The sequence below is a fragment of the Chenopodium quinoa genome, unplaced genomic scaffold, assembly GCF_001683475.1.
Source record: "Chenopodium quinoa cultivar QQ74 unplaced genomic scaffold, ASM168347v1, whole genome shotgun sequence".
Classification (NCBI taxonomy): domain Eukaryota; kingdom Viridiplantae; phylum Streptophyta; class Magnoliopsida; order Caryophyllales; family Amaranthaceae; genus Chenopodium; species Chenopodium quinoa.
This window is the reverse complement of record NW_018744745.1, coordinates 630878-655049: the sequence shown is the minus strand read 5'-3', so window position 1 is coordinate 655049 and position 24172 is coordinate 630878. Positions and strand designations below refer to the sequence as shown.

The 24172-nt window shown below is 36.0% G+C and overlaps 3 protein-coding genes and 1 non-coding gene across 4 annotated transcripts; 3 read left to right on the top strand and 1 right to left on the bottom strand.

Moving 5' to 3' along the window:
• Positions 1-2227: 2227 nt before the first annotated feature.
• On the bottom strand, positions 2228-7313 carry LOC110703614 (subtilisin-like protease SBT5.4). The gene is made up of 11 exons (XM_021881395.1): positions 7108-7313; positions 6900-7009; positions 6671-6768; positions 6329-6487; positions 5859-5973; positions 5241-5772; positions 5037-5131; positions 4709-4954; positions 4495-4609; positions 4132-4345; positions 2228-4039 (listed from the first exon to the last, which is right to left on the bottom strand). Exons 1-11 carry the CDS (start codon positions 7186-7188, stop codon positions 3492-3494), a joined length of 2313 nt encoding a protein of 770 aa, XP_021737087.1. The 5' UTR covers positions 7189-7313; the 3' UTR covers positions 2228-3491.
• Positions 3092-3171, top strand: TRNAL-UAG. Its single transcript has one exon. It is a non-coding gene; the product is annotated as a tRNA-Leu (tRNA).
• A 6656-nt stretch (positions 7314-13969) lies between the features above and the next one.
• Positions 13970-18337, top strand: LOC110703672. Its single transcript, XM_021881465.1, has 2 exons — positions 13970-14107; positions 17657-18337. Exons 1-2 carry the CDS (start codon positions 13970-13972, stop codon positions 18335-18337), a joined length of 819 nt encoding a protein of 272 aa, XP_021737157.1.
• Positions 18338-19546: 1209 nt separating this feature from the next.
• Positions 19547-21987, top strand: LOC110703671. The gene is made up of 2 exons (XM_021881464.1): positions 19547-20050; positions 20314-21987. The coding sequence occupies exons 1-2, from the start codon at positions 19547-19549 to the stop codon at positions 21985-21987; spliced, it is 2178 nt and encodes a 725-aa protein (XP_021737156.1).
• Positions 21988-24172: the final 2185 nt, after the last annotated feature.

The following is a 24172-nucleotide window of genomic DNA, read 5'->3' as shown; positions in this document are numbered from 1 at the left end:
CGCCAAATGTTTCGGGGTTTTCTGATGTCCTGCGGGAGAGTTACAATTCCGAGACTGGAACCGGACGTCTGTACCTGCAAAATAACGGAGACTCCTGAGAGCTCCGCCTCCAACGGTCAAGTTAGTACCTGATTAAGGAGTAATCAATACAGAAAGTAAAGTAATGAGATCTCTCTAGGTGAGAGTGCTTAGTGTTGGTAATCTGCGTCGTTAGCGAGATTAGCCGGTTGTTAATAAGTCTGTTCTTCTCTGCTTGATCTCTTAATTATTCGGTTGTTTTTTTTGTTTTTTGATTAATGAGGATTAATCGAGTATTTATAGCCTTGGGAAGCGTGCAACTCTCTAGGCTTAAGGTAAACCTAGGGCTGATCGGGCCTCTAGACTGAAATGGGCCTTGATGGCCGGTTGTCCCACTTGGCATGGGTGGACACGTGGCGTGTCTTAAGTGGTCCGTGGAGGACGTATCTGTGACTGACACGTGGCAAGCTCCTGTTGGCCTTCGTGAAGGACACGTGGCGGAACCTGGTTGGTCCACTTGTCAGACGGTGATTGGTGGATAAAAATCCCCTAATCAGCCACAACCACATATAAAAATTTGTGGTGTTAAGCAGATCAACAAAAGGATTTTAATATTTTTCATATTCTCCATCCTCTCACTCACTTTTTTTTTTTTTTTTTTTTTTTTTTTTTTTTTTCAGATTCTCCCTCTTCCCTACTTATACTCACTTTTTTTATTTTCTTTTTTTGGAGTTCTTTAATCTTCAACCAACCCAAATCTATCATATTTTTATTATTTTCTACCATTTTTCTCAAAACTCCATGCATAGAGAAATATAGCAAGTAATAAAATACAATTTGAAAGTGATATCATGTGGTGTTACCTTAGGTTAGTTTTGTACTAGTGTACGGAGGGAGTAGCATCAATTGATGCGAGGGAGCCTCTGTTGAATTATATAGATCAACCACGTGGGTTTTTTTTGTTAATAATGAGGATCATTTTAAGGAAATTTTAGAATTTAACACCTAATAAAAACCCGAAAATGATTTTTAACACCCTCGTAAAAAAAATGATTTTAACACCACCCAAATTTCAAAAAATTGGGTATTACCACCAGTTAACTGATTTCGTTTACAAATCCGTTAAGTAGGGCCATACAGACACATGTCGCTTTATTATTGGCCAAAAAAATAAAAAAAATAGAAAGCCTAAAACTACCCCCAGCCACCCCAGCCCCACCACCACGCTACCACCGTCGTCCCCCAACCCACTCCCTATCGGCGTCCCAGAGAATCGCCCGGCGTCGGCGACCCCAACCCACCCCACTTTCCTCCACCTATGCACCCCAGCCCTTCCCTTTCCACATTTTCGTTTCCCGACCCACCACCCCGAAACCACCCTAAACGCCCCCCTCCCTCGAAAAACGCCCCTCCTCCACTTCTTCCTCCCCCGGAAACGCCCTCCCTTAATCGATTCCCTACCACCCTAAAACGAAACCCTAAAACTCGTTTAGGGTGGTTTTAGGGTTGTTGGTCGGGAAACGAAAATGGGGAAAGGGAAGGGGTGGGTTGTGTAGGTGGAGGAAAGGGGGTGGGGGTGGGGTTGCCGGCGCCGGGCGATTCTCTGGGCTACGGCAGGGGGTGGGTTTGGGGACGGCGGTGGTGGGGCTGGGGTGGCTGGGGGTAGTTTTAGGTTTTTATTTTTTTTATTTTAATTTATTTTTATTTTTTAAAAACAAATAAAATAGTGACGCGTGTCCCTATGGACCACATTTAACAGAATTTTTTAACGGAAACCATTAAGTGGTGGTAATACCAATTTTTTGGAAATTTGTATGGTAACTTTTATATGTGGCTGGCCACACGGTGTGGCCAACCATAATTTTAAAAAAAAAAAAATCAAAATCATGTTATCTCTCCTATTTCACTTTCCTCTTTTCAGCTATTCTTCAATTCATCTTCTTCAATTAATCCCCAATTTCTAGATTTTCTCTTTTTTAGGGTTCCATCTTCTCCAATCTCAATCAAATTTCATGAAGGTCGTGGAGAGTGACATCGGAAGCATGGTGGCGACGGAGAATGTCATCAGATTTTCCAATGTCGGTGATTTTATCGCCGTTGAAGACAACGACATTTTCGAAATCGAAGCTCGGAATCCATGGTTACAATTAGTACGTTGTGAAGACTAGAATTGGTAGAACCTTCTTTTATTTATTTATTTTTTTTGTGAAAATGTAGAACCTGCTAATACAATTACTTCTCTCGCTCCCTCAGTACCAAATTAAGAATAGTTCATCATTTGATTTGCTGCTAATAGAAAGATTTGTGATAAATGATTGTAAATTAAAGTTTGTTAAAACTAGTTATTCACAATTATATTAGTTGTTAACTCCATTGTTGAGTTGAGTGTATTTTTTAGTTTCGTTGGACATTGAAGAGTCAGAGATGGTTGATTGTTGAGGTGGTTGGAATTGGTGGTTTGGTGGCTTCTTTAGTGGTGGAATTGGTGGTTAGGTCAGGAGTTACTTGGTCAGTGAGGGGTTACCAATTCGTTCGGGGGTTACTAGGTCAGGGGTTACTAATTTGGTTTGGGGTTACTTGGTTAAGGGTTACTAGGTTGGAGGGGTTACTTCGTCAGGAGTTACTAGCTAGTTTGGTCAGGGGTTAGTTACTAGGTTGAAGGGGTTAATTCGTCAGGGGTTACTAGGTTAGTTAAGGGTTACTAGGATGGTCAGGGGTTACTAGATTGGAAGGTTACTTGGTCAAGGGTTACTAAGTTCATCAGGGGTTATTTTGGTGAGGGGGTTACTTGTGTGTTAGCTGGCCACATGGTGTGGCCGGCCACACACAAAACTTGACCCTTTTTTTTTAGAGGTGTTAAAAACCATTTTCGGGTTTTTATGAGGTGTTAAAATCTAAAATTTCCTCATTTTAATTATTTTTAAAAGAGTAAACCCATTATGTAAAATTCTATAAAATGCTGTTAACATCCCTAGTTCAAAGCCTTATTGCATGACTTTTTGGTATGGGTCAAATAATTAAATGGAAGATTGGCATAAGATCTCTGTTATGATGTTAATTAAATTTCACATCCGACAGTTTGGCCGAGTGGTCTAAGGCGCCAGATTTAGGCTCTGGTCCGAAAGGGCGTGGGTTCAAATCCCACAGCTGTCAACTTTTTTTCTTATTTATTTTCTTGCCCTTGATCATCACCAATTCTAAATTGAATTTCAACTGTAAATTGGTGTACTGTGCTTCAAAGTTCTCCTAAAATCAAACAAATTGGCAGTATAATCTATAACTATTTTAAAGTCATTATAAAAAAAAAAAAAAAAAAAAAAGCAAAGTCATCAACTGTCCAGCTGACTTAAATAACTATTCCAAATCTGTATAAGTAATAACTAATTATCATCTATTTATGCTACTGTTTTATTCCCTGATCATAATCTAATTAAGAAAAAACATTTTAAACGAATTTTTAATCTATTCACTAATTACTGAGAAGAAGCAACTACTATAGGACTTCTAACATTGTGAATGCCATCTGACCACAACAACTCTCCAAACTTGTAATCTACACTATTATTTATTTCAGAAGTTAAAGTCACTGTAAACTTCTTCTCTTCTCCAACTCTGTCAAACTTTAATACCCTCGGATTCACAGTAACAGCTACTCCTGATGGATGGCGAACGCTTGCTATGTATTCTCCTGGAGATCCAACGTTCTTTAAAGTCCTAGTAACAGTGACGGAGCCAGAAAGTTCAGGGACTGTAATCGAAGGGTAGTTAAAGTTCAAAAGGGTGGTTGTGTTAGAACTTGATTTTGAACATTCAACGGAACCATTGTATAAGGTTTTGATTATAGTGTTGTTGTAGCCTATGGCACATAAGAAGTGCACGTAATCAGTTGTGGTTAAGTCATAGACCAACCCAGGATCCATGGCGCGGTTTGGTCTGACATGTCCTGCTCCGTAAGCAAATGGAGTAGCCTTAGCAAAGTCCCCATCTTCCATCGGTTTGATTGTGTTATCTCGAGTTTTAGCTGTGATTCAATGACAGATCATTACACACTAAAATCGGAATATATGTGTACTATTAAGAAAATTGATTACAAAGATAAATAGGATTATTTACCTGTAGTCATTATAGCAGATCTGATAGCAGCAGGACTCCATGTTGGGTTAAGTGTCTTCAGAAGGCCTACGATACCAGATATATGGGGACAAGACATAGATGTACCAGATTCGACTGCAAAAGAAAGTTTGCGGTGATCATAAGGCTCTGCTGTTGGACTCACCCCTTGACTGTATGCAGCTACAACAGTCACACCTGGTGCTGTGATATCAGGCTGTTTAGAGCACAGAAAAGATTTAGTAAGTAATCCCAAGTATAGGTCTCAATAATGAGGTAAAATTATACATATTTTTTGAATTAGCCAATAAAGAAAAGGATGAAGAATAATGTAACTAAAGCAGACTAAAAGTTGTTAGTACAAACCTTCAAAATCTGTGGGGTAACTGTATTTGGACCGACGGAGGAAAAGGGAGCCATTGAAGGAGCAGGTTTGACATCGAAACTTGCTTTAAAGGCAGTAAAATAACCCAGGGGATTACTGTGAAAAAGATTTTTGATCAAGTCTAAATTCAACACCAAAAAAGCAAGAAACAGAGAAATTATGTACAATTGGTGTACAAAAGATGTTAATACTTACTTTGTGGAATTAATATAGTTGAATATAGCTGATCCATCTTTGTAGTTTACATGTACTGCAGGAAGTACGTAAAGATCCGCAATGGTTTCATTTCCATCTTCTTTGCCATTGCAAAGAATCATGCCAGCAGCGCCAGCGAGTTTTGCTACATTGCCCTTGTCCAATCTAGCAGTGACTCCCCTAAGGCAAGCCACGATCTTTCCTTTCGCCTTTTTCTCATCTAATGTGCCTGGCTTGCAAAGGAGACTACAGGTGCAACATACATATCAGTTACTGATAATTAGCAAAAAGTGTTGTTAAATTGGTATAAAAAGGGAGTTGTCCTTACGCGTCATGAGCAGATGCATTAGCAGCTCTTGCATCAGCAGCAGAGATGAGTGCATATGGTCCAACTCTTGGCAATGCTTGTGATAGACTTGCACCCTACCAATGGCCAAATGAAAAATTATTGATGAGGCCGAAATTATAATAATAAAATTGGAAAAAAAAACCAGTTAGTCCTTTAATAATAATATTGTTGATCGTTTCATACCTTATAAAGATGTCCGTTGCCAAGTTTAACAAAGGAGTCAAACTCACGATCCATAGAACTCGCAGCAACAGTAAAAATCCAAGGAGCAACATTGGTGACAGTACCAGGATCATTCCCAGAATTACCAGCAGAACACACCACAACAACACCATTTTGAATAGCATGAAAGGCTCCAATGGCATTTCCATCCGCGAAGTAGTCAACAGGATTACCTCCAAGAGATAAAGATAGCACATCAACGCCGTCATGAATGGCCCTGTCGAAAGCTGCTATGATATCAGAATCAAAGCATTCATTTCCCTCAATAGGCTCCCAGCAAACCTTGTATGAAGCAACTCGTGCTCTTGGTGAACCGCCTTTTGCAATTCCTAGAAAATTGCCATTTATGGTTGCTGGTACAAAGTTTCCTCCTGCTGTTGAGAGGGTATGCGATCCATGGCCATCGAAATCTCGTGCAGATTCCATAGCTATTGGCACATTTCCACCATTGGATTTGTATCCTTTGTTGAAGTGCCTTGCTCCAATCAACTTCCTACAAATTTTTTTTCATTGTGTAAATATATTAAAGTTTTTAAGTCAAATTTCATGATTTTTTTGTTTAGAAGTTGATAATTTAACCTGTTGCAATGAACTCCATTAGTTTCATTCGAGTAGTGCTCGCAAGAACCTTTCCATCGCGATGGAACAGGTCCATACCCTATGTCGTTAAAGCTCTCGGATTCAGGCCATACACCTAATCACAGTTTATATCAAGCATAAATTAGAATATCATTTTAGAAGATGAATCATATAATAATTTCACCCCTCAAGAATATACTTGTTCATTATTGTAGTCTAACTCATCATATAAAAGTAACTTTTGTTTTAACATACAATTCTTTCACACAATAATTATTTCTAATACCAAACTGTCCACAATTATACAGTGTATTATTTCCAAGATCAAATATTATAAACTTTTTCATTAGTTTGGTAGAAAATGTGCGTGTAGTCATATAAGATCACGTTAGATTTTTATAGTTGTATACATCAAAATATCAAATTTTGTGACATTATCAATTATAATTGACATAAGCTCAAAAGAATACCAGTGTCAAGGTTGCCAATGATAGTATCTTCTCCGAATCTGGCTGTGGCCCATTCTTCACTTGGAATGCCATTGTTTTCGAGCAACAAGAAATCCCAAGAGTGTGTTGTGTGTTTTTTCTTTCCTTTGTTTAGAAACACAGATACCACGTCCGGATGTTCTAAATCACAAAATACAAATTAATTATATGGGCTGGGCAGCCACAATTTAACGCGACCAATAAACTTGATATAGCTATATAGTAACTAAAATCATGTCCTTGTACATCAGAATATACTTATAACTTCAAGTAATCTACTATAAACACAAAAATTCACGTTAAAAAATATAATTGGGGACTAACTTGCTATTTCCTTTGCTTGATGCTCGTCAAGGTTGGCAGCAAAACCATTGATAACCCTTGTATACGAGTCAAATATTGCATCCCTTGCCTTCTCATGACTACATACACAACAAAACCGCAAATTGTACATAGTAATGTTTAAACTCGATGAATCAGAAACATCGAAAATAAAACCCTAATAAGGTTTTGGGAAAAAAACATAAGTCATTAACAATTTGATTATGCATACCTTCCTAGAAAATTTGCAAGGAAACTATGATGATAATCCGTAACTCCATTAAAATCCTCGGTAGTAGCTTCTGGACCATGGGAGTGTGCTCCCATATAAACTACGTACGACTATAAAAGTGACATCATAATATATCAAATTAGCAATGCAAATTAAGTTCAAAATCATTATAGTTAGAAATTAATTAAAATCGTGTCGTTAAGATAACCTGTTTTACTGCTAGTGATGAGGAAACATGGAGGGCTGAAAGCACAAGAAAAACCAAGAAGATCTTCATCTTTAGGTTCATATCAATAGCCAAATAAAATAGTAAAATGCATAACAATGAGTTATTAAATAGAAATTTTTCAGTGAAGTGTTCTAACTAAGATGTGATAAAGTTTCTTCCACAAAACTTTTATATCCCAATCAATTTATTTTACGTTTATATGGCTCAACAATAGATCGATTTTTTAAAAAAACTAAAATATGTACAAAATGTTTTTCTAATCTTATCTAAAATACGTTTTTATCTTGTCAATTTTTATCAATATTATCATGTTAACCTTTTTTTTTTTTTTTTTTTTTGAAGGATGATAACTTATCCCTACATAGGGTACAATTAAAAAAAATCGGTAGTGTTTTTATTTTATAATGATATGAGAAATCTTATAGATTTATAATTTATCGTATTATTTTGTACCCAATAGCCAATGCTATGTTTGTGTTAAAACATTTATCTAAAAGCAAAAGATAATTATAGATGGTGATGATACAATTTTTTAAAAATTATTTATTTAATTGAAAATTTTACGGTAGTTATTTGAAATATGATTACCATAATGTTTTCATGATTATAAAGTTTATAATTGATATATTTTTTCCAATAATTAATTATTTTACTTTATTTTAGGTATAAAAAAGTATTATCAACATTTTTTTGATTTATCAAATTTTTAGTTACATTTATGTAATTTTAATTCTTTTATAGTTTCTCGGAAAATAATTATTATATGTTGGATTAAAATTTTTAAAAAATATGTATGCATAGTAGATATAAAAGACTAATTGTGACCATTTTATAAGGTGAAAAAAAAACAATTATATGGTAGTCATTTTTCAAAGGACTACTATAAAATCATCCTTAGGGCCTGTTCATATTTACTGAACTGAGCTGAACTGAAGTGATTGGAGCTGAACTGAACTGAACGGATTGGAGCTGAACTGAACTAAATTGAACTGAAATGAATATTTTATGAGAGAGAGAAATTAGAAGCTGAACTGAACTAAACTGAACTGATTGGAGCTGAACTGAACTGATTGGAGCTGAACTGAACTGATTGGAGCTGAACTGAACTGATTGGAGCTGAATTGAACTGAATTGAAATTAAGTAAATGTGAACAGGCCCTTAATCATCCTTATTTAATAACTTTTTTTTTAAACCTAATAACTTTAATTCTCTTATCTAATTTGCTGTTTTATTTTGTTTATTTTTTTCCCCTTTTGTAGCTGCTTATGCGATGCCCCTATTTTTTTTAGTTATGGGAATCCAATCGCATACAGGATGACTAACGCATTGAGAAGAACTATTATCGATAGCCTTTATGCTTTATGACTGCTTGTATGATACCTAGATATATACTCCCTCCGGCCCCCATTGATAGTCACTTTTGGTAGAAAATTATAGGAATTAATAAACATAAATAAGAAGTAGCAAAATTACATTGAAAAAGTAAATTTACATTGGGTATAGAAAAAAGTAGAAAGAGAAAGTAATTAAAGTACATGGGAATTTTAAATTTGCACAAATATTTTTACAAATAGGAGAGAATTTTGGTAAAAAAATAATATTAATGGTACTTGAAAAAAACAAATGTGACTAACATTTTGGGTCACAAAAAAAATGGCAAAGGTGACTATCAATAGAGAACAGAGGAGTATTAACTATTAATCAAACAGAAATTTGCTGACATTCCCCTCCCTATACTGAGTGTGGCTTCCACATTAAAAAAAATTCCCATTTTGTTGTATGATGCATCAATTTATTTTTTTTATTTATATTTTTAATTTTTCTAAAAAAAAAAAAACCTACAAGTATTGTATTAGATAATAAATGCATACTTTTCCTCAAAAAAAAAAAAAAAAAAAAAAGAAAAAAAAAGCGTACTATTGTGGTTGGTTGCCTATAAATACACCACTATCAAATTGCATAACATAATTTATACATTCAAAAAATAAGCATTGTTCAAAAAAAAAAAAAAAAAAAAAAGCTACGAATTCCAAAACTACCAATGATGAAAAGTGATTGACTTTTGTCCACAATGTCAAAGTGAATTATAAGTGTAAAAAAAACACTAATTATCCTAAATTTCCTCCTATTTAAGTGTGATGATAAGTGTAAATAAATAAATAAATAAAAAATAAAAAACAATACTTATCCAAGTGATTGACATTTTGTTTTTATATATACTAGGTTAGAACCCGTGCGATGCACAATCATTATAAAACCTATTTTTAATATGTACATTTTAATAATAAATCGCTATTATACATGAAAGAATTACATACATTTTAAATTATGATATAGTATATGTTCTCATAATTCAATGTAGGAGGTCATTTATTAGTGTGCTATTTAAAAATGTTTCAATTTCCTACGATAAATTGATAAATTTTTATTGTAAGCTAAAAATTAAAAATTAAAAAAAAAAAAAATTAGAGTCTCTTTTATACATTGTATAATAATGATCAATTCCAAATAGGGAAAATATGAAGGGAATATAGGTTCTTGGCTTTTGACATCAAATGGAGGCAAATATGTAAAAGAACATTTTTATGAAGGATTTTGACATCAAACGGAGGCAAATATGTAAAAGAACATTTTTAGGAAAATAAATGTCCATGCACTATTTATAAGAATATTGTTAAATTTTTTATAAGGTAGAGATTTAACCTAGAAATCAACTCTACTCTAGTGTAGACTAATCTATTAAGATATAAGTAATCAAATCTAATCTAAGTCCCTCTTCTTTTGAGCTTTTAGGCAGAGCTGAATAAATTTCAGCCGAGCAGAGTCTAGCCGAGCAAAACAGAGCAGATTTCAACATCATTATTATTATTATTATTATTATTATTATTATTATTATTGTTATTATTATCATTATTATTATCATTATTATTATCATCATTATTATTATTATTATTATTATTATTATTACTATTATTATTACTATTACTATTATTATTACTATTATTATTATTATTATTATTACTATTATTATTATTATTATTATTATTATTATTATTATTATTATATCACAAAAACAAAAGTCATACAACCTACAATAAATTAGTAGGAAGCCGAGATACAATCTGGGCCCCCACTCCTCTAGCTATAGCAAAGCCTACCCTAGTGAATATATGAGCTACAGCACGAGCCCCAATGTGTTGCGTCGTCGAGAACCTTTGAATCCACTTCAGCAACGCAACAACCTCCTTCTCTAAATCCCCAAGCGAAGAAAAGGAGAAGGGAATGAATGAAATTAAACCATATCCAATCGCGCAGACAACAAGCTTCATACTTAACCCGCTTCCGATGAGCCGCATCAGCCACAACCCGTCCTGGAACAAAGTCAGATAGCCTTGTCTTTGTCAAAGGAGAAGACCCTGTGAAGTCGACACATAAATCACGACCACGATCCCATGAATAAAGTAACACATCGGCAGGTAAGAGGGCCCCGTCATTCCCTCCAGACAATCCTATGTCAACCTCCTTTCTTGCTGAAATCCCAGATCTGTAGCAAATATCAACAAATGTATACCGAACAACATTGTACCGATATTTAATACCTACAATGCCAGCACACGACACCGCATGGTCGCCGAATACATCCCCAGCAAAAACCAGCAAGCAAGCAGAACACGGTGTCGAGATAAAGAACAATGGAACACCCATCCGATAACACAACACACATCGGTATGTCTTAGCGTTCATCGTCTGACTCAATCCAGAAATAGGGACTGCCCGAAGCCAAGCAGAGGTGTGATCACCCTGCTGCGACTTCCACAATGCCAACTGCCGAGGAGACAAAGAAAAGGTGGATTTTGCAGAAGCGGTAACCTTTGTGAAATATATATCTGCCAATTTCTTCATGAGTTTATGGGCAGCGACATCACCTGCAGAATATATCTTCCAATTATTATTATTATTATTATTATTATCATCATCATCATCATCATCATCATCATCATCATCATTACCATTACCATTACCATTACCATTACCATTACCATTACCATTATTATTATTATTATTATTATTATTACTATTATTATTATTATTATTATTATATATTAATATTATTATTATTATTTATTATTATTATTATTAATACTATTATTATTATTATTATTATTATTATTATTATTATTGTTATTGCTATTGCTATTGTTATTGCTATTGCTATTACTATTACTATTACTATTACTATTATTAATTGCATACCATTGATTTAGGTGAGTGAAAACATAAATATATGTATACCATATTTAACATATGTTAATAGTAGAAACATATGTCAATGAACTAACAATCAATACCCACATACATAAAATGTTTCTACAAATTGTCATTATAATATCAATTGTTTATAAAAGAAATTGTTATTATACTTATTTATTTATTTGAAAAAATTGTTATAATTATTAGAAATTATTAATTAATAATATTATTAAATATGAATTCTTAATAGTTTGAATTATTAAATATTAATAATGATAACTATTATTAATAATTATTATTATGATTAATAAATATTAATTATTATTAATAATTATTAAAATTATTTTTAATATTTTTAATTATTATAATTATATTTAATATTAATAATTATTATAATTATTCAAAATAATAAATTATTATCATCAATACAATATTAATTATTAGTATTATTGAATATTAATTATTATTATTATTAATTATTATTTGAAAATAGAGCAGAGCAGTGCAAATTTCTTTTGAGCAGAGCAGTGCAGAGCAGATTTCTTTTGAGCAGAGCAGATTTGATTTGAGCAGAGCAAAGCAGAGTAGAGCAGCTCTAAAGAACGGGGCCTAATACTACCTCTATTCATGAGACCTTTGCCTTTTGATACTATTCATTGAATTTTTTTACTAGATATATATTGTGTTATATAATTATTACTTCCTCTGTTTCTATTTACTTGAAACACAGTCTTGTGGCACACGCTTTGAGGTTGATATTATATACTCCCTCCGTATTTTTTTAAGTGTTACACTTACCAAATCCGGCCGTGTTTTAATAAGTGTTACACTTCCTATTTTGGCAAAAAGCTATATTAAAATATTATATTTCTCTCCTATTATGGTCCCCACCCAAACTCACTACTACTTTTTTTAATATATATTTCCTCTCACATTCATTAATTTTCAATTAACTATTAACCCCACTATCTTTCTTTTACAATTTTTTAATACTCCAACTATCCCACTTACCTCTTATTTTATTTAAGTCAATTAAATTACCTAAAACAATGTGACGGTCAAACTATAACACTTAAAAAAAATACGGATGGAGTAATGAAAACGGATAAATTACTCAAAATGATTTATTTTTACACATGATAAATCCTTGTGTTAAATTTATTTTGATAAAATCACTCGTTTACCTTAATTAATCATCTCCTAAAACTACGTGTGTTGCAATTAAAAAGAAACGAAGGAAGTACTCCCTCCGTTACATATTACTCGCAAAAATTAATACAAATAGCCGATACACATTACTCGCAAAAAATCCAAATCTTTCATTTTTTTAGTAAATTTTTTTTAAAATGAAATTACAAAAATACCCTTACATAAATTTTTATAACCTCAATTACATACTTTAAACATAATTAATTAAAACTAATTTAGGGTATGTTCTCTTCAGCTTATTTTCAGTTCAGTTCAGTTCCAATAAGTTCAGTTCAATTCAGTTCTTAATTTCCTTCTCACATAAAATATTCAGTTCGGTTCGGTTCAGTTTAGCTCCAATATATTCAGTTCAGTTCAGTTCAGCTTAGTTCAGTTAATCAAAACAGGCCCTTAATCTAATTAAATTCATCTTATCTTTCTAAAATCATCTTCTCCATAATCTTTCTCTCTCTTCCTTTTTCATTTTCTTCCTCATCCCCATATTTTTCTCTCCTCCTCCAACCCCATTATCATAAATTGTTGAAGAAGACCTTCCTTTTGTTGTGGGTTTTCCAAATCTTACGATTTTCATGGGTTTTGGTTTTGGATTCGTGTTTGGGTTTTTGTGGGATCGGGTTTTAGGTTCGTGGGTTATGGATTTTGAGGTTATGGGTTCGAATTCAAGATTCCGGGTTGAGGGTTTTGGGGTTTGTGGGTTCATCGGTTGTGGGTGGTGGTGCTCAAATTCGTGGGATCGATTGTGGGTTGAAGGTTAAGGGTTTTGGGGTTCGTTGTTCGATTCGTCGGTTGAGGGTTATGGGGTTTATGGGTGGTGGGCTTGGTGGCGCTCAAATTCGTGGATTCCTGGATTCGATTGTGGGTTTGATTGTGGTGCTGCTAGGTCGTGGTGGTACGGTATTGGTTGGTATGCTGCTAAGTGGTGGTGGTGGTACGGTGTTGGGTGGCTTTGTTTGATTTGGTTTAATTATTATTTTTTTTGGTTGGATTAGTACTAATTACATGTCCTTATTTTTCAATAATTACACTTTAAGAACTTTTGTCTAAGCTAGGAGCCCGCAATCCACCCCTTTTGTTGCGAGTAATTCGTAACAGAAGGAGTGTAAAACATTATCATGTGGGATCTTGTTATATCTGTCTTAATAATATATTTTAAACTTTTTATAATCACTCACTTATTAATAATTAACTTTTTATAATAATGTAGTTATTAATATTTAGTGATATCAATATTATCTATAATATTAATTCAAGACTCTAATAATAAACGCTTCTTTCGAGTCTCGCTCTAGAGAATAGGGTTCCTATTTTACGGAGGTCAGAGTGGTGGTGCTCTTGCTTGTACAAGTCTGACTCCCCTTGTGCGGGGTGTTTTGGGTCGAGATGGAGGACGAGATGGTGGCGAAGTGGTCGAATTTGAAGATTACGGCGGAAGAAGACGATATTGCTGATTTGGGGGCCTCTAATTCGGAGGCTGATGGAAGCAAGATTGCCCTGTCTCTTGTTGGTAAAATTTTGACGGTGAGATCGTATAATTTTGAAGCCCTTCAGAGGACTTTAAAACAGGTCTGGTCGTTGAAACACTAGTAGAAAAATTGCATTTGGCACCCCCCATATGGCACTGGTTCAACCCAAACCGGTGCCAAAAACCGGCCCAAAATTGGGCGGGATTTTAAACAAAGGGAAAAGGCACCGGTTCAATTCAAACCGGTGCCAAAAATGTAAAAGGCACCGGTTTGAACCGGCGCCAAATGAACCGGTGCCTCATTTGAAAAAAAAAACCGCGTCTTCTTTCTTCCTTATTCTTCCTTCTCTTTCTCTTTCTTTTCATTTTCGCTGTTCAAAATTATCTTCTTCACTGTTCCATTCTCTAAACCCCTCACCTCACCTACGAAACCCCTCACCTCACCGCCGCAACAGTTGCCGGCCACCATCACCGCCGCCACCCCTGGCCTTCTCTTTCTCCCCTGCCGTTCTCTTCTCCCCTGCCATTCTCTTTCTCCCCTCAGCTCAACCCCCTCCACGCCGACGTTACTTGGACCTCCAATGTTTCTGAATTCTTGCTGAAGGTTGCTTGGTAGCTCGGTACCGTTGATGTTAACAATAGTTAAGCCGGTAATTTCTGGATCTGAATCTATGAACATTACAGTCTCGCTTTGAATTGCTAATCCCTGTGCTAATTTTGGTAGTAATTTGTTTGATTATTGATTTTTGTTAGATTTAGGGTTTCAGATTTCAAATCTAGTTGTTATTTCTTTTGAATTGTTGTTATGTGTGCCGTTTTGGTTGTAATTCGTTTGATTATCGGCGTATGTTAAATCGAATTTAGAGTTTAGGGTTTGCTGTTTTTGTGTGAGTTTGAATTTCGTTGTTATTTGCTCAAGTGTTAGGGTTTCAGTTCAATTTGCTCAATATTGAAGCCAAATTTATTCTTATACCAAAGCTTATGGTGGCGGCTAACTGACTATGGTAATTCTTTTTCTTTCCATTTTTTTTGGGATTTTTGTGCTGTTTGGAGAAATTTTATGCTTTGTTGGATTGATGGGCTAATGCAATTTGTAATTGAGAGATTTATTGAGTTTTATGCTGGGATTAGATTGCCTACCAACTGTTTGATGAATTTTTTGAATGAGGATGGTGGAATACTAGTGAATCATACTGCTAGTTGAATGCATGCTATATGAATGCTATTGGAAATACATATATTTTTTTCAACTAAAATTTCTGTATATATCTATTGAGAAATATCAAGATGACTTAATGAATACTGCATATTTTGAGAAAAGTAAGCTAGAGGGTACCCTGCCTTGTTCAAGTTTTTCCCCTATATTTGCTGCCCCAATCAGTTCAGTTGTTTTCAGTAAATCGGAATAGACCCTTGGTAGTTTTTTTTTTGGGTGATATTGAGCTGATAATGATTCTGTTTTTGTACAATGCTAAAATCTCCCAAGGGCTTCTGTGTTTGATATGTGTATGGTAGTGTGGATTTGGCATTGATGAGATGAGATTGTATGAATGTCATAGAGAGTCTTGTAGAGTAGTGATGTAGAAGAGATTGAATACCAGCATTGAATATTAAGTTGATCAAACTTGTTCTATGGTAGTAAATATTTGCTCATTTCCTTTGCATGTTTCACTGATGTGATTTGTTTGTCATATGCTAGTGCGCACAACAAGAGAATGGACTTGATTGTGCTTTGTATGTGATGAGATTCATGCTTGACATTGTGACTCATTGTACGGACACTCAACAGCTTGATGAGGTAAGTCCTAAAACTTCTTGAAATGCTATATTGATGTGATTTCACACCTTAGACACTTAATATTACCCAACAATGGCATGTTATGAGAAACAAAAAAGCTATTTCACAAGAAAGGTAGAAAATGGGCTGAATAGAAGTCACATGGGCCATGTTAGGGCCATTTTGTGTTAATATGCTCTTTTGATGTGATTTCTTTCCTTATACACATATAATTAGATAATATTGACATGTTATGAGATAAATAAAGTTCATTTAATAAGAAATATAGGAAATGGGCAAAGTAAGGTCATATAGGCCATATTCGGGCCATTTTGAGTAAAAAGCGTCGTAAACCTTAATAAAATGCTCTCCTATACAATTTTAGGGCTTACACACATACAACTACCCAACATTGACATGTTATGAGAAAGAAATAGTTCATTTGATAAGTAATGTAGAAAATGGGCTACTTAGAAGTCATATAAGCCCTATTTGGGCCATGTTGAGTAAAATGCGTTGTTAAACTTCTTGAAATGCTATATTGATGTGATTTCTAGCCTTAGACACCTAATATTATCCAACAATGACATGTTATGAGAAACAAAAAGGCTATTTCACAAGAAAGGTAGAAAATGGGTTGAATAGAAGTCATATGGGCCATATTAGGGCCATTTTGTGTTAATATGCTCTTTTAATGTGATTTCTTTCCTTATACACATATAAGTAGATAATATTGACATGTTATGAGATAAATAAAGTTCATTTAATAAAAAATGTAGGAAATGGGCAAAGTAAGGTCATATAGGCCATATTCAGGCCATTTTGGGTAAAAACCGTCATAAACCTTAATAAAATGCTCTCCTATACAATTTTAGGGCTTACACACATACAACTATCCAATATTGAAATGTTATGAGAAAGAAATAGTTCATTTGATAAGTAATGTAGTAAATGGGCTATATAGAAGTCGTATAGGTAATATTTGATAAAATACATATTTTTTGCCTAATTAATTATTTTTAAAATAATGTTTTTGTATTTCAAGTTTTGCAAGGTCCAAAAGGATGGTCCTTTGACAATCAAGGAGCTTAATGAAGTTCGTGACATGTTGGCGACTTTCATCACCTTCAACATGTAAATGGCATGCATTGTAATTGTAAATTATTTATGTTAACTTTTGAACTATATATAACTTATTATTCATTATATATGTGTACTTACTATTATTTGTATATGTAAGCAACTTTTATTTTTTTGTATTGCGTTTGGGAATATTTATATCTATATATATATATAATTGAATTCTTGTATCTAATATTATTTTTGTATATAATAATTAATAATATATTATTAGTTATTATAATAATAAAATTATAAATTATTATATTTAATATAATTGCTGGAATTACAGGGTATTATTATTGCAGGTTTTTTTTTAAAAATATTATTGCACGATTGAAAAAAAAAACGAAAAAAAAAATTATACAAAAGGCACCGGTTAGGCAGGAACCGGTGCCTAAACTATCCACCACCCAAAAAAAAAATGGCGGGAGAGCAGTATTAGGCACCGGTTAACCGGTGCCTATTCTACCCTATGGCACCGGTTAACCGGTGCCTATTAAACCCTATGGCACCGGTTTTGAACCGGTGCCAAATAGGGGGTTTTTGGCACCCCTCAAATAGGCAGCGGTTCAAACCGGTGCCTTAGACCGGGTTTGAACCGCTGCCTAATGCATTTTTTCTACTAGTGAAACGCAATGTTGTTTTTCGGAAAATCGAAAATAATTTATTTATAATCCAATTATTCCATTAGCGTGACAAGGAGTAGGTTCTTGATGGTGCGCCTTGGAATTTCGATAACCAATTGCTGCTATTGGGAGATATTAATGGGGATGAACAACCAGAATCAATCGAACTTAAATACTTCCCTTTTTGGGTGCGACTCTATAATTTACCCTTGGACAGCCGGTCAAACTCGGATGTCAAAATCATAGCTGAGAAGGTGGGGGTGGTTTTAGAGGTTGAAGATGATGAATTGGGTTGGGATAAGTCAAGAAGGGTTAGGATTATGGTGGACACTTCAAAGCCGCTGAGGCGGGTTCAAAAGATCAGGAACAAGAAGGGGGAGATTTCAAGCATCCAATTTAAGTACGAGCGTCTGTCAACGTTTTGCTTTTTGTGTGGAATTTTGGGACATACGGAGAAAGATTGTCCTAATATTGCTGAAGAGGATGAACCAGATGAGAAGCAATGGGGACTTTGGCTGAGAGCCTCACCGCGCAAGGGGAGAGGAAAGTTTAAGAAGGAGATAGATAGTATACATTCAGCACCTCAACGTAAACTTGTGTTCACGCATAAACCTATTGCTTTGCAATCGCAAGCCACTGTGTTGAGTAACCAAAAGACAGACAAAGAGGTTGAGTTGGGTGAGGTGAATAAAATTGTAGACTACGCTTCTGAGTGGCTGAAAGGAGCTATCTGCTCAAGGGTTGGAGGATGTGAGTGTTGAGAATGATGGGTCTTGTGGTAGTGAGGGGGAGGGAGTTGAGGCAGCAGGGGGTAAGGAGATGGCCTGGGTATGGGGGTGATGAATTTGGCTTTTGTGGCAGGGGAGGGGGGAGGAAAGAAAGCTGGGAAGTGGGGGGGGGGGAAAGAAATTTAAGAGAGGGATAAAATACAAAAGGGGTACGGGGGTTTGTAAGATGGACTTTGAAGGAGATGCTTTATTAGGGAAAAGGAGCAGGGAGGGCAGTGAGGGATTGCTAGAATTGGAGAATGTGGCCAAAAAGCCTATGACTGATGGAAATTCTAATGGATTGCGGTCGGCGGAGGTAGCATTCGAGCTACCCCGCCAAGCTCAATGAGTATTCTGAGCATTAACTGCAGGGGGCTGGGCAATACTCCTGCAGTTAATAATCTCCGAAACTTAGTACGGAGAGAGGCCCCGTCTTTCATTTTTATAATGGAGACGAAGTTGAGTAGTAGGGAGATGAATAAAATTCGTGCGAAGTTGTTGGGTTATGATGGTCTTGTGGTAGATAGTCGGGGGAGGTCCAGGGGAGTAGCTTTGTTTTGGTTGAAAGGCATCGATGTAGAGTTGAGGTCTATGTCAATTCATCATATTGATGTAGTAGTGGTGAAGGGTGTGGGAAGTATCAAATGGAGGCTAACTGGTTTCTATGGGTGGCCGGAGGTTCAAAACCGATATCTCTCATGGAAGCTTCTGGGTGAACTAGCGACGGGGTGTGACATGGCTTGGGTGTGCATTGGGGATTATAATGAAATTTTGTCTGACTCGGAGAAGAAAGGGGGTAGAAATCGTGCTAATTGGCAAATGGAGAATTTCAAAGAAGCGATTGATGTGTGTTTGTTACGTGATGTTCCTTTCTCGGGGTACGCTTTTACTTATGATAATGGACAAAGCGGTGATGATAATACCCAATGTAGACTCGATAGAGCCCTTGCTAATAATGACTGGTTCGATGCTTTCGAGAGAGCAAAATTGTTTAATTTGGAGCGTGGATGGTCAGACCACGCTCCAATTAAACTATTATTGGATGAGCAGGTTGGAATGAATGGCAAAGAAAGTGAGAAAATATTCAGATTTGAGCAGCTCTGGACAGAGCACGAGAAATGTGAAGATGTGGTCAGGGACGCCTGACAGCTAGGGGGTCCTTCTGTCGAGTTAAAGCTTGAGAAGTGTGCTTCGGAGTTGCAAATGTGGAGCAGCAGAGAGTATGGGCAAGTTTTCAGGGAGATTAGGAAGAAAAGGAAGAGATTGGGGGTCTTGAATAAGGGGGGCCGTGCTGAGGCGCAAGTGAATGAGAGGAAGAAGGTGGTTCGAGAAATTAATGCCTTACTTCATCTAGAGGAAATATATTGGAGACAAAGGTCGAGGGCCTTGTGGTTGGAGTCAGGGGATCGTAACACTAATTTCTTTCACAGGAAAGCCTCGCAACGTCGTAGCAAAAATCGCATTTCCCACCTTGTGACTGACGATGGGGTGACACATGTAGAGAAGGAGCAGATTTGTTTCGTGGCTAATGATTATTGTAAGACATTATTTACCTCTTCGTTGCCATCACAGTTTGATGAGGCCTTGGCTGGTATCGATACAAGGGTCACAAGTGAGATGAATTCGAGGCTTTGTGCTCCTTATACGGCAGATGAAGTGTTCCTTGCCCTTAAACAGATGCACCCTTTGAAAGATCCGGGCCGGATGGTTCTGTCCTCTTTTTTTCCAGACTTATTGGCATATTGTAGGGCCTTCTGTTACTGCTTTAGTCATTAGTGTTCTTAATGGAGCTGTTATTCCGGAAAAAAATTAATAGTACTTTTATTGTGCTTATTCCGAAGAAGAAAGATCTGGATAAAATGACTGAATACAGACCGATTAGTTTATATAATGTAATTTATAAATTGATCACGAAGGTTTTGGCTAATCGGTTGAAAATTTTTCTCTTTGATATTACTTCTGTTAATCAGAGTGCTTTCACCCCGGGAAGATTAATCACTGATAATATTTTGGTTGCCTTTGAGTTGTTCTATCATATGAAAAATTCAGGGAGTGAGAGTGGTTTTCTGGCTCTGAAATTGGACATGGCTAAGGCGTATGATAGAGTGGAGTGGAGTTTTTTGAGAGCTGTGATGATTAAGTTTGGATTTGCAGAGCAATGGGTGGATCGGGTCATACATTGTATCTCTACTGTCTCTTTTTCAGTTCTCATAAATGGGGCACCTTCGGGGGAGTTTACTCCATCTCGGGGTTTACGTCAAGGTGATCCTCTATCCCCCTACTTGTTCATCCTTTGTGCAGAAGCCTTATCGGGGCTCCTTAATAGAGCAGTGGCATTGGGACATTTACATGGTATACGCGTGGCTCCGTTGGCACCAACCATCTCACATTTGTTTTTTGCGGATGATAGTATTATTTTCGCAAAGGCAAATTTGAACGAAGTTGATACCATTCGAGAGGTTCTTCATACTTATGAGATAGCTTCGGGGCAGATGGTAAATTTTGGGAAGACGACGGTGACTTTTAGTAAAGGGGTTCCGGTTGATAGAAGGGAGGATTTGGCTAATGCTCTTCGGGTGAACATTGTGGATGTGCATGACAAGTACCTTGGTCTTCCCACGGTGGTGGGGAGGTCAAAAAGGGTGATTACGAAAGATATCCGGGAGAAGTTATGGAAGAGACTTCAAGGGTGGAAAGGGGGATATATGTGTAAGGCGGGTCGGAAAGTTTTGATTAAGGCCGTGGCCCAATCGATTCCAACCTACGCGATGAGTGTGTTCAAATTTCCCTCTTCTTTTTGTGACGAATTGCGTTCGATGGTGGCTAATTTTTGGTGGAGACAGAAAAATGGGGAACGTAAAATCCATTGGGTGGCTTGGAAGAAGCTATGCGAACCGAAAGCTAGTGGAGGGTTGGGTTTCAGGGATTTTAAAGCGTTTAATGCGGCTCTCCTTGGCAAGCAAGCATGGAGGTTGATTCAATTCCCAGATAGTTTGGTGGCTCGGGTTCTTAAAGCTCGCTATTTCGCTGAAAGGTCTTATTTGGACGCGGAACTTGGTAATATGCCAAGTTACACATGGCGAGGTATTTGGAGCGTTAGGTGGGTGGTGCAAAGAGGGTTGAGGTGGAGAGTGGGGGATGGGTGTAGTATTCCAGTTTGGAAGTGTGAGTGGATTCCTGGAACACAATCTCGAAGGGTTATAACCCCGAGAGGAAGTCAGTCACTGAACCTTAAAGTTTGTGACTTGATACACCTTCCCACGGCTTCATGGAATGTGCCTAAGGTGAAAGAGATTTTTCTACCTTTTGAGCAAGAATGCATTCTGAGTATTCCTCTGAGTGTGCGTGTATTAGATGATACTATCTGCTGGGATTTGGAGAAAGGAGGGGACTATAAGGTTCGATCTGCTTACCGAGCTATTTTTGGGGATTATGAGGCTGATTTCAGGTCGTCGGGTTCGAGCTCTTTGAAGTTTTGGGGGAAGATGTGGGCTGCTGTCACATTACCAAGGGTGAAGGTGTTCTTTTGGAGGGCATGTAGAGGGGCACTGCCGACATTAGTGGGTTTAAATAAGAGAATTCCAGGGAAAAATACCACGTGCTCGGTGTGTGGGTTGAAGACGAGACAGAGCTACATTGCTTAAGGGATTGTATCATAGCTCGTCTCTTATGGGATGAGTGTGAGCTGGGATGTGCAATGACTGGATGCTTTCAATCATTTGGTGAGTTAGCTACTGCTTGCTTTGAAAGGCTGCCTGCAGAAGAACATGGGATGTTTATGACAGTCTGTTGGGAGATTTGGAGTGCGAGAAATAAGTGGATTTTTGAAGGGGTGCATTGTGATCCAAGGCGTTCCATGGAATATGTTACTAAAATTATTAGTGAGCTGAAGGGGGGTGATGAGAAGGGGGTGCGTGCGGCTGTTGGAAGAGGGAGGCAGAGGTGGACGCCCCCTCCTGCGGGATGGGTGAAGCTCAATGTCGATGGAGGGTCATGTGAGGGTCTTGGGTCAAGTGCAGGTGCTGTGATTCGTGATGAGAAGGGGGGAGCCTTGTTTGCTGCTGCGTGGAGCTTTGAGGACTTGTGGGATCCCCGGATTGCTGAGGCAAAAGCTTTACTTCTTGGATTTAAAGCTGCAGTCGAGGATGGCTGGAGGAGAGTAGTGGTGGAGAGTGATTGTCAAGGGTTGATCAACGCAATGAAGTCGCGGGAGGTTGGTAGAAGTTGTTTTCATATGATCTTGGATGACATTCGTCATTTTTGTAGTCTGCTAGGTAGTGTTGCTTGGAGTTTTGTTCGAAGGGAAGGGAATAGAGTAGCCCATGTGCTTGCTCATAGCATGCCGTGGGAAGTAGGAAGTTGGGTTTGGGTTGGTGATTTTCCTTCTGTTGTTAGCTCTGCTCTTGCAGGTGATTTATCTATGAATGAAAGTTAAGGGCTCCTCTTGGAGCTTTTCCTCAAAAAAAAAAATATTATCTATAATATTATTAAAACTCATGGGAACAATATAATAATGACATATGTCACCCTTACTTGTGATGAGTTGGTACCACATTTGTGTCATGTGTCATCCTATGTGTGTTTACCATTCTCTCTCCCACATTGAATAATTGTAGTAATGTAGTCACTTTGGAAAACTCTTCATCGTGTCCAAAAAAAAAAAAAAAAAAAAAAAACTCTTCATTGGCTTGATTTTAATTCTCTATAATAATGTTTGATTTACTTGAAAAACTCTTCATTCATTGGTGTGACTTTAATTCTCTATAATAATGTCTAATTTACTTAAAAACTTTTCATATGTATAACCTCTATATTTAAATGAGATATATCTTATACAAGTATATATAAATGAAATATAATATAGATTACTATATTCATGCACTTATTAACATTATATTGTTTAAATATTAACTCTTTTTAATTAATTTTTATCAAACTTATAAAAAATGATGTGTCGAGGCATCGCCTGAGCCAACAACTAGTTATTATTATTAAAACTTTTCATATTAACTCTTTTTCTTATTTAGTCACGTCATCAAATTGCCAGTTTACCACATACATAAGCGATCACATTGCTATATATATATATATATATATAAAGGAGAGTTTTTTCCAGAATTTTTAGAGAGTCACGTAGGATTTAATTTTTTCAACACGCCATGTAGGAAAATAAATTTTAGTGGTAACCAATTAAACCCAAACCCAACTTCCTACTTCCCATAAGTAAATAATTAAAATGACACGTAAGCAAAATTGGCGAATAAGATTTTCCAGTTTAATTTTTCTCTCCAAAATGCAAGGATGATGTTATATTTCTTTTTCCTTTTTAAGGTAACCTATTTAACATAGCTTTGAAAATATATTCCATTTGAATTTTCAAATTTTAAATTTCGGATTATCTACACATGCTATTTAGTTATTTACGAGTTTTTAACAATAATTACTAATATAATTTAATTGAAATTTCTTAATTAAAATATGAAAATTATGCACTTTCAGGAATTGCATATTCATATTTAATTAGAAATTAGTTAGGAAAAATGATGAAGTTATTTTCTTTCAATACATGTTAAAAAGTCTATAATTCAATTCTTATTTTAAAACCGTGCATCACGTTAATCTAGTTAAATTATCAATCATTGTACCCGTGCATTGGAAAACATGAAAGGGGTCAGATTTAAAAAAAAAAGAAGGAAGTATGTGAATGGTGTTACATCAAAGCGTGTGATAGTATTGTAAAACGAGCAAACCTTACTCTATGTAGTTGTTAAACAAGAAACGTTTATCAATTGACTATTTTGTAAATAAAGCAATAAAAAATCCCAATCA